Raw genomic sequence first — 12141 nt, forward strand, 5'->3', positions numbered from 1 at the left:
CGACGAACGGTTAAAAAATTAACACACAAGAGCATGTTGAGAACCCCATTGTGCAGTTGCATCCCTTAGAGTCTAAGAGCTTAATTAAATTTGAGTATTATGTATGTCGTCAGATGTGGGCAGTTATAATGTGGATGTCAAGTGCAGAGCAACGGACGAGCAAAATCAGAGGGAAGGGTTTGATTAAAAATAAAAAGTAAAATCAATAGGTAGGTACATATTTTCTTATCGACATATGAGGCGCTCAGATGACAAACCGATTAACTCCAATTTTTTTTTCAAATTGCATGGTTGTATAAAAAATGTGTATAATTTTCAGTGGCCAAGATAAATAACTCAATAGTTGAATTTTTCACCACTAGAATGCGCTAAGAAAATTGGCAATCGCACCTACATACATTGTTTCAAATAACTTTGACCGCCTGTCCTGAAAAATTTCATTTTATTCAGTTAATCGGTTTGGCATCTGAGCGCCTCATATGGTGCTGGAATTATTACAATAACTGTACAGTATTGACTGGATCTTAGTCCAGATTAAACGATTTTTTCTTGATCATTATTCTTACAATGGACACTGGAAGAAAACCGTTGACAAGAAATTCAACATATCTGCCCGTTGACACTACGATGGTATTGCCTGCACTCAAATCGATTTTCGCTTACACACGTGCATGCAGGTAATAAAAGCAAGCAGTAAAAAGACTCGAGACCGAAAATACACATCGTTAATGTTTTCAAAAACAGTAAAGGTGTATAAATTTCACGACCCAACCACAGGCGGAAAAGGTTAAGCTCTCTCTCTCTCTTCCTATCTCTTCTCCGTCTCTATCCACAATAATTGCAAACAGAGAACTTAAATATTGATTCATCTGGAGATTAATAAATATTACACAATTCGCTTTAGTAAGTAGGTATTTTATACATTTTGTAGACTTAATTTACAGGAAACCAATTTCATGTTTATTATGAAAAATATACCTTTTTTTTTATGATATTGCAAATAGAGTACAAAAAATTGTTAATACTATTTTATGTACTCACGTGTAAATTATTATGTAAAACATGGAATTTATTTTAAACAAATAATGCTAACTAATAGGGAAAATGATAATACATAAACTATTATGGTAATAAAGGCATGATTTTAAAATAACCGATCATTAAACGGGTCTGGATTTTTTTTTTTTTTTTAACAACCGTCGTCAAGATTGATACATTTTGCCCTTGGGAATGGCTTGGGAAAATTTTATCTTGTATATTTTTTTTTTAGTCGGCAACGGAATCATTTAGGATTATCGATCAGCGTGAACGTCCAATTTTTTTTTTTATGTATAAAAACTCTAACCCGATGTGTAATATTTTACAAGGAAAAGTTTTACCGCAAAAAACAAACACTAAAAAAGTTAAATGAAATATAGCCCCATACAATACAGCAATAATGGGTCATACAAGCAAAATAATACATTATGTTAAACCCACAATAGTTATAATGCAATTAACCTAAGAAGTATAATTTGATTCAGAGACGTGATAGTATGCCAGTTAAATGATTCTAACCGATTAATCCCCGGGTCTAGTATTAAAAAAACGATTTCCACTATGAAATTCCACATTCCATTAGGAAATAAATCTATTTTAAAAAAAATCCTAGATTAAAGTCGTCCACACGAGTCTAAAGTTAGGATGACCACTTTAAAAATGTCTAAAATCTACACTGAATAAAGAAGTACAGGCGCTTTTGACGCATTACTGTACACAATTGGCATTAGGCTGGACCTAATAATTAACATAGATAACGGTTTAGAACGTCAAAGGAATGCATCAACATTAAGGCTGGCGTCAGTCTCTTAAAATGTTACAAGAAAATCCAAGTATAGATCTTAGAGATTCATTTCAACGTTGGCCACTATCGTCAGCCGAGTCGAGCTCATAATCTAACAAGTCATCACTTTGATGACTTGGTCAACAACTTCAGACCCTTCAACTTAAACAACCCCATTAGAGGAATCCGTGCATATTTTACCAATTAAATGCGGTTCCTGTACACAAACCCCCAACGCATTGACCAAAACAAAAGGATGCCGGCATGTCGATTGACAACCCTTTCACGACCACGTTTTACATTGGGTTCATTTGAGTGGAGTTTGCAATTACCGGTTATACATTTGCACATAAGTCGCTAAACTCGAGACTGACCGTGTGGAAATTTCAGTCAGAATTAACCAAGAATCAGATAAGGCAAGCCGGATCCAGATTGAATAGGTAAACATCTGATTCGGACATTTAATTTATGCATAGAAGAACCGTTGAAAGAAATTAGGAAAAAGAATAAATATAGGCGGAATGTTTGTACATTCTACGTTTTGACATTGCAGTAATTGCAGAAAACGAAGAAGACTTAACTAATATGCTGAAGAAAATGAACGACACACTAAAGGTAGTGATATGTTGCAAAAATAGTCTTAGATGGTATAATGTTGGAGACAGTGCCACACGTCACCCACCTGGAAAGTAAACGAGCTTTTTGTAAAATAAGGAATTCTATTACCACAAACGCAATAAGTCTGGACACTAAGAAAGCACTTGCAGAGACGTGGACTATACTGGAGGCAGGGAAAGCCAAAATAGAAACCTTGGAAGTGCGGTTTTGGAGAAGAACATGAACAAAACATGTAAGGAACGATGAGGGATTTAGCAATTAATAAGGTAAATAGTCGTTGGACAGCCACAGTAATAGAAGGTATTGCCCAGGAAGGTTAGGTTAGAACGAATCCCTTCAGTGGCGGATTTGGGGGGGGGGCGATTGAGTGATCGCCCCCCTTTCCCCTTGACCCGAGTTTTGGCCCAAGAAAAAAGTGGTTGTAATAAATTTCGACCATGGCAATTAATTTACCTGTTAATTTGTAAAAACTTCATGGTATTATTATTTTTTAGTTTAAATAATTTTGTCTATGAGTAAAAGCCATTTTAGTTTATTTAATAGCACATTTTTTGTTCCGTCGCTGAAAACAGATTTGAATTTGTCATGATGTTTCCTTGAGATCGGCCTGCGTACTTTTTTTAGAATTTTAATATTTAAAATTTTTAAATCAAATTTGGAAAGGGATAAAATTAAAAATTGAAAAAAGTACCCCGACCGATCCTAAGTAAACTTCATGGCGAATTCAAATCTGTTTTCAAATTACTTATCGGATTACTGGATCGGCCTGTGCGATGGATAAAAAATGATATTTTTTGACTGAAAAAAACGGCCGGTATCGAATCCCCTTAAATGTAAATGATATTATTGAAAGATTTGTTAAAGAAAAAAAATATGCATTGATTTTATATCAAAAATATCTGAGTATTGTACTTTACTTAATTATAAGTATGTATTTGAATTTAAACAAACTTGCTGTAGCTATTTTCTATGAAAGTTTATTGGGTCAAAATTAAACTGAATTAATAATAATTAATTAAAAAAAACTAATCAAAATAATTAATACATTGCAACATATTTTGTAGACAATTAATAAAAACAAAAAAGGTAATTCTATTATATCTACAAAAAACGAAAATTCGCCACCCCCCCCCCCTTTGGACAACCCCTGGATTCGCCACTGAATCCCTTCGGACATGACTATGGTGACTTTAGACAAGGGGACCGCCTTGGCCCTACCGGATGACAAGACAAAGGGGTCCCGAATGACATTTCCACGAGGCCCCCTTCGAGGGGGGGAGGTGCTTTTTTCTTTTGACCCAAGAATGTGGCACTTACTTGCAATAGTACAGCCTATTGTCGTTGGCCAGGTGTACGCTCCATCCCGGGATCAGCCTGTTCTGTATGGACTGCAGGAGATGCGACGGGTTCTTGTGTTGGCCGGCGCCGCTGCCGGCACCGTGCGTTTGGCCGGTGGTGGTGCTTTGTCCCTGCTGCAGCAACATGAGGAGTGCGACGGCGGCCGTACCGTCAACATGTCACGCGGCGCATCGCCGGCGGGCAACAAACAAACAAACAAAACTATTCAGTATTCAAAAAAAATATGTACAGTCGATTGGTAAATTTCGCGTAGGTAATGGGTATTTTATATTTATTGTATTATATCTACGAAAACCCGAACAAAATGTTATTATTATTATTATTATTATCGAGTAAACGCACACACAGAGAGATACGAACGCGGACGAGAGGCAAACGCGCGGACGCCGGACGACGGACGGCTCCCGAACGGATAATGGCACTGGCACGGGGGACACGCGCCTCGGTGCCAAGGGTCAGCGGCGCGGAGACCGGGGCGTGACTGGTGGGCACGCGGCGCGGCGGCGGCGGCGGCGTGCGTGCAGTGCGGCCAAATGGTCGGCGAAACAGCGCGGCGGAAACGGTGTAAAAAAAGCGGCGGCGACAAAAAAAAAAAAGAAATAACTCCCCGGCACCTCCCCCTGGCACCCTCACACACGCCGCCACCACCCCCCCGTCGGGGCATCGTCAAAGCGAAAGCTCCCCGGCGTACCTCCTACCTACACACACCGAGTTGATCCCGCGCGCCTACCTACAGCTCGCCGCACCCTTTCGGAATATACAGGGTGATCAAACTAACGCCAAGGCACTCGTTTTCTCCAAAGGGGATTTTTGGTATTTTTTTTTAAACGGCAACGTACGTTTTTAATTAAATAAAATATGTGTAGACAAAAAATTATACTAACTATGTTAGCGTTTGATTTTTTTATTTTCTTTTATCTGTTCGTTAGCTATGACTTTGTAAAGATACTAAAGATTTCCTCTTTTAACAGTTATCATATTTCTCCAGTTTTCCAAAACCGGTAGCACATAAAATTCATATTTATGTTGGCATTGTCCAATTGGCGATAATACATGTAGGGTAATTGTTGAACACAGGTACTTTACCCTTCATGGTTGGGTCATTGTTATTATTGAACATAAAAGAAGGCCTACAACGGCGAATTTTCAAAAGTATAACATTTAAGTTTTTATAAACCACAAGTCTCAAGTCAACTTAACATTTTTCTTAGTACTTTCAAGGTGGTTTGTAGTTTCTTGAGTGAGAAAGGCAACTCAATACATTCATGATAAACCTGATAAATATATATATATATATATATACAAATAAAATAAACACAAATTAAAACCAAAAAAAAAGAGGAAATTATTTTTTGTATAAGGTCAGCAAAATTAATTTATAATGAGGTTTGTAAAGGTGACTTATACTAAATTTACATGAAAAATATGTATAAAATGTTATTAAATTTAATTACTTAACAGATAAGTAGACTTAAATATACGATTATTATTTAAAATAAATTATTTTAAATTATATTTTGTGTACCTTGGATTTGAAGTCACTATAAATTATTTTAAAATAATTCGAGACAAACGGTTCTTATCTACAGATTATATTAGTGATAACAATTTTCATAATATTGAAAAATGTAGTAAAAATATGTACCTAAAAGTTAAGGACAATTTTTTTTATAAATATTCATATATTCAGAGAATATGAGAGTCTTACGTTAGTTGGATCACCCTGTATACACAACTACCTACAGAAAACCACCGCTTCCATGACTACCGTCGGGCAAAAACTACAAAAAAAAAAAAAGATGAAATGAAATGTTAAAAAAAATATCCGTTCGGGCCGGAGAGAAATTTCAATAAGACCTCAAAAAAAAAATATATGCTAATTACAATAATTTTAATTACCATTTAGACGATTAGCGTTTTTATAGTTTTATCGATCATGATTAATATACATTTCGTTAAAATTATTCCAATCGGTTCTGACAAATAACTTTTAACATTTCTATTTTCCAATGCCTCCCACCCCTCACTCTGAGGGCTAAATTGATATATTCATTCAGAAATAATAAAAAAATGTTATAAATACATAACCGTTGAAATACCGCATTAACAGTTTGAAAGTAAAATTTACATTCGACAATAAGTACTTAAGTACTTTAAAAAATGATTCTCGACAAGAGGGCCAATTTTTTTTTTTTGTTTTTCCAAATTTTGAGAAAATTCTATTTCTGTTATAGCTTCATTCTAGATCTACTACCTTAGGTCTAACTTTCAGGGGTAGAGTTGGGCATTTTATAGATAATAGTTTTTTATCTAAATAATTAAAATTACAAATTTGGAACTAATCTAACTAAAACTAGCCCATAATAACCGGCTATCAACAATAGTGTTCTACAATTAAGTGTGAAATTACTAAAAATCAGTGGAGAATATACTGTTGGCGATAAATAATAGGTACACGTTAAAATATTTCAAATTTCATTATCGCATCCGTTTAATTAAAAATAATACAACTGTCTGTACAAAAACAAAATAAAAAACTGTTTTAATATACTGCGTAGCGAATAGTATAATTAATTAGATAATAGCCAGTGAAAAGGTCTTGCTAATATAAACGACACCTGCGGGCTTTTACTAGAAACATGAGGTACACGATATCAAATTTAATTAGAATAAATTCTACTCAGTTCTCTCTCTCTCTCTCTTTGTCTATGAAAAAAAAACCATAATGTACAGTATTTCCCAAAAGCATAATATGTGTTCTTTCCAAATTTACTAGAAATTGTACTTCACTCGAAATAAAAAAAAGTGTTTTAAGTGCCACAAGACAAAATGCATAAGCACACAAAGCAATGGGATTATAAAAAATAATCATAATTGACTTAGTAAATTGATAATAACAAGATAAGAAATTTAAAACAAAAATGTATTGTGTCTTTGTTATATATTATTATATAATTATTTACAAACAACTGCACAATTAAAATTAATTTACTTTGTTTATCAGCGTTTTAATTGAATTGTTTTACGTTTTGAAATGTTCTTACACCGACGCGACGTTAACGTTTAAATATAATTATTTAATACTTGAAAAACAATTGAGACCGTCAGTGGAGTCATTTGAAGGACGACAGGGGTAGGGTGATTTGTCTTATTTTTGTTAAAGAGAGTCTTGTGGATTTTCCATGGTTGACCCACCATTCACAAAAAAATACCTCATTAAAATATTATAAATAACTAAATGAAACAGAATTTAAAACTAAACTAATAGCCTAAAGACAGTGCGAGATTTTCAAGGAAATGTTTGTTTATAAACAATGTGACAACAACAACAAATTTGACATGAGAAACTTGATGGTCAAGTTAGGAATGACACAAGACTGTTAATGAGCTCGTTGGACGTTTATCATAATTTTTTCAATTAATTATAAATTTGTTAAGTTTGTATTATTTACAAAACGTTCGGTATATGTTTCCATACCTATTGGCTTTGCTTAACGTTTCAGAAACCTTACATTTTCCATCTTCAGCACTGTGTTGTTGTGCCAAGTTCAATGATGATCGTTCCGCTGCTGCCTGTAGACTGAAACTAGTGATAACAGATTTTTTACGTTATCACTACAAAACTCTAGAATTAGGACATATACTAAATTTTGTTATACCTAATAGTTTTTTTTTAACAAAACTTGTTACAATTTAGCAAAAATAAAACAACAGAGATAATGTTGTGGTTTAAGATGATAAAACTAAAGGGGTGAGTGGATAAAGGTGTTAACTGACAATTTCAAAATTGTTCAGGAGGCAACATTCCAGTCAATATGTTATATTCAAATGATTGGAAGCTTTTTCATATTTAAGCAGTTTGGAGGGAGGGGGTGTAATATTTGAAAAAGTTCACTTATGTACTCTTAAAAATATAGATACACGTTTGTATAGTATATTAAATCGGATAATTTTGGTATGGTTTTCATAAAATGTGTACTGGTAGCATAATATCTGTTATTTTTTGTTTTTTTCAAACCGTTTATTTGTATTTTAGAAAGAAGCATTTATATAGTATATTAAATCAGAATCATTTAATATACTATATATTATATTAATTTTATATATTATAATTAACAACTTGATTTTTTTCAAACCGTTAAATTCGTACAAGGTAACCTTCACATTGTTTTTAGTTTAATACCAAAACATGTTATCATTTGAACAATACACGGGTAAAATATTTTTCTGCTTGTGTATTAAAACTTGTATGATACTTTTTTTTAATATTAAAACAAAACACTTGTATAGTATTTTTCTACTTGTGTACTTCTCTTCCCGACAATGTCTATTTAAAATAATTATACCATCCTTATTTCTGACATTCTATTTTGTATTTTTAATCATTAGATTTAACACATAATTTATAAGGTGCTTAATAAATACATTGAAACAGCATTAGTGTTAGGATTTTTGGAGTAACCTGTAACAGTAATCAAATCAGGCGAATGCAAATGTATTTCATATAAATTGATAAATCATAATTAAACGCATTTATCTATATTATACTATTTGAATTGATCAATAAATGTACATTAAAGAACACAATAATTTTTTAAAAAAGAATCAATGCGCAAATGCAAAAACGAACAAATGTATTAAACCATACAAAACTATCAACTTTGATGCGAAGCTGTGAACGCAATAGTTTTAAAAAATAACTGATGTATGAATATTGTGTTAATAATATGTTTTTATTAGTTTAAATAATATACTATAACTATAATAAAATAAGTATTTCATGTTTGGTTTTATTAACACAAACCTATTATGTTTTTGATAACATGTTATGGTAGCCCATGTTCAATAGTTTAAACAGTATAAGCAAATAGTTTTAATACTCCCAATTCTTTTGACAACACCTGTCACTAAATATTAATTTTCTTTTTAAAAACATTTCTGTTATTATAACTTGAATTTGGTATGAAAATTGTGTTATCAATTTAAAATTTAAACAAATTGAGCAGCGGACATTTTAACTGCATCCATAAAATGCAAAAACACTCTATAGGCCAAGACGGTTTTAAAGTTTTTTACATAGTCTTCGAATTCCGTAATGGTTCCTGATATCAATTGGTCACAGTCGGTGCCTGTAGACAGTTGGCGTTCGTTAACGTTGATACTGAACCGGTCGGTTCTGCTTGGGCTGGTACCGTTTAAAACGTTTAAAATCTCGTTGGCCTTTTCCTTCACACTTGCCAAAATTTCTTTAGTATCTTTGGTGTTGGTTGTACTTGTCATAATGAATTCTGATAGAGTAACCATAAGAAGTTCATCTTTGTACGACGTGAATTCCATGGCGACAAAGAACATTTTATTTATTAATACTTTGACGTTACCAATAGTCAGACCACCGGCGGGTATGGACATTTTTTTTTCATAAACATACAGTATAACCGAAAGGTAACAGTAAATCCTAGCATCGATAATGTTGATCAACAACTGTTGGTGGACGAATCGACCGTACGGTTTGTATATCCAAGTGCGATTTTGCACAAATTCTCTGGTACCTTCTACCTGGACTTCATGTCGTCGTTTCGCCGTACTCCAGTCGACATTGGCTCCTGTTATTTGCCTAAACAAAAATTGTCTCTCGTCGTCCCAGAACGGTTTTAAGTATAAAGAATCTAACGCGGTATTGAAATCTGGCTCGTGTAAAAAGTCTATAAACCATCCGGAGTCGCGTAGATGGTGGAACATGTTTTCGTAGATTCTCATGTTTTTCAAAACAAAGTCAGATTCCATTGCAGCCGAAGGTAGGTATTTTTTAGCCAAACAATGTCCGATGAAATCTGCAACACCGATTTGCAGTTGCTCGTCGTCGAAAGGGTTTTCATCGATAAAAGTGTCATTGTCGACGTACTGTCTGATGGCAATGATTTTCAACAAATAACTCCAAAGCCATTTGCCCGTTTCGAAATTTCCAAACAGAAACAGGTGAACCATAATTTTGGCTTCCCGTTTAAGACGTTTCAAAACATGCTCGTTATCGATGAAAGGTTCTCCGCTTATTAAATTTTCAGCTATGTTCTTCAAGTACATTATGTTCGATCTGACAATTACACCGAAACTACATCTGATATCCATAATTTTTTTCTCGAATTTAACCTGGATTTTTAATTTTAATTTGTTACCTTTAGTACTGGTGCAAAAAGGACGCGACAGAAATCTCCGATGTTTACGTCTGATTTTTATTGGATGATTGTTGAATGTTTTACATTTATATATGGTACTTACATAGCCTTCAAGGAACATTACATTCACAAACCGTGTAGGATAAATCTAAACAAAAAATGTAAATTTTTTTATAATAAAGTAACCACATTATGATTATTTGGCATCAGTATTATTTTTAGCTTTGATGCGGATCTGAGGAGGTATTATTCTTCCTGTATAGATCAGAAATCTTACCTGAAAAGGTTCGTTTTTGGGCCAAAAAAAGAAAAAAATTCAACCCGCCCCTTCGAGGAGAACACCCAATTAATCCCAAGTTTGTATAGAATATTTATTAAACATAGTACAACCGATGAACGTTGACAAAAAAATATCAAAAGCCCTTTTCCCTAGGAAGCATAGAATCTTTCAGGGATTTAGGTCTGCAAACTAGACTGAAGGTAGATCTGCAAATTAATAGAAACTACTCGTTTGTACGAATAAAAATATTCTTATTTGTAAGTGTATTTTAACATAATAACATAATATATTTACAAATTTTGTCGAATTTTTTTTTTATTACTATAAAATATTTAATGGCAAAGAAATTTTTTTTTTATAGTGCACTATTTCTATCATCCAGAAAATGTAAAATTATTTCACAGAAAAATAAAAATTCAAAATTAATGCTTACCTGGTTTTTATGTTTTGATTCGATCGATTTTATATTTGACGTTATAGTAACACAACATAACAAAAATGCACAAATGTTAGCAACCATTGTTATTTCTTTTTTTTTAATTAATAGTAAAAACAAGTCTTTCTTATATTATAGTGTCACCTAATACTAACGCGTTATACTCGCAAGGCGTTGTACGGTCACTAAAGTTTTCAAAAAAATTTTACATATCGACTTCTTATAATAAAGTTATAAAAAAGCCATAATTTTTAATTGAAAAACATGTTCATATTTTGATTGTTTTTAACACAATAAAGTATTTATCACCTGTGTACTTATCTATAAGCTGAAAATGCTGAAAAGCAGTTTACATTATATCTCGTGTGTACACAAAAAAAATATTATTGTAAAAACAATACTGCTCAGCAGTTTAGGGCAAAATCGTTATTAAGATAAAAAGTGATATCCTATGTTGTGTAAATCATATGTTTTAATGTAATATTGCGGCTTGTAATAAATGTTTTTTAAGAAGTCCAACTGTAAAAATGTGTATTAAGTATTATTTAGATAAAGTATGCTCAATATGATATGTAGACACACCGAAAAAATATCATTTGTTCACACAAATGTTGTCGAATAAAATTATTTACTTACGCTATTTTACAATATTTAACACAACGAACATTTTAGCGACCGTATAACGTTTTGCAAATATAATACGTTAGTATTAATTACACCATATCATACGAAATACTTGTTTTTACTGTTAATTAAATGTATAGAAATAACAATGATTGCCAACATTTGTGCATTTTTGTTATGTTGTTTTGCTATAACGTCAAATATAAAAACAATAGAATCAGTAAACACCAAGGTAAGCATTTATTTAAAAATCTATGAAATCTAGAATTCTTCATTTTATTAGGTTTCTGGAAAGTTATTTTTTTGACCAATTCCATTTTTTTTAAAAGTTAACAATAAAGCGCCAGTTTAGTGGAAACGGGGAATAGTGGGGACTAGGAGGTCTAAGATCTACAGGAATTATTTTAGCTAAAAGTGATAAAATCACTTTTAAATAAACTGATGTGAATCAGTGAATAGTAGGTTCAAATCAGTATAATACAAACCAAGTACAGTATAAACCAGCGCAGTAAGGAAGTATTATGCATAATTCAGAAGGTAAGGGAGGTCCAGTGTTCACAGAAAAAAATAAAAATATCGATAAGGGATGAATTTTTTTTATTGTTGATCCAATAAAGAACTTTTTAGGTAAGAATTCTTATCTATAGACAAAGAAATCAGTTCAGAGTTTTAAAAGATTTTGTGGGTAATGACACACCGAAGCTAAAAACTATATTTAACAGCTCATCATACTGATAATGGGTTCATTTCATTTTAAAACCAAATAGTCATTCAATATACTATAGTAGATTGTTAAACATAAGCTGTATAATGTACATAACATGTATAA

The 12141-nt window shown here is 32.6% G+C and overlaps 1 protein-coding gene across 1 annotated transcript in view; it reads right to left on the reverse strand.

Annotated features, from left to right (window-relative positions):
• LOC126838085 (uncharacterized) overlaps positions 1 to 4211 on the reverse strand; it is an 82164-nt gene extending 77953 nt beyond the window's left edge. Inside the window, exon 1 of the mRNA XM_050572197.1 lies at positions 3758 to 4211. Coding sequence (XP_050428154.1) covers positions 3758 to 3924 — 167 coding nt within the window. The 5' untranslated portion in view covers positions 3925 to 4211. The remainder of the gene's footprint in view (positions 1 to 3757) is intronic.
• Positions 4212 to 12141: the final 7930 nt, after the last annotated feature.

This window comes from Adelges cooleyi, unplaced genomic scaffold, assembly GCF_023614345.1.
Source record: "Adelges cooleyi isolate 19-005CV unplaced genomic scaffold, UGA_ACOO_1.1 ACOO_flye_CR_arks_rails_tigmint_CR_PRNA_30, whole genome shotgun sequence".
NCBI classification, from domain to species: Eukaryota; Metazoa; Arthropoda; class Insecta; order Hemiptera; family Adelgidae; genus Adelges; species Adelges cooleyi.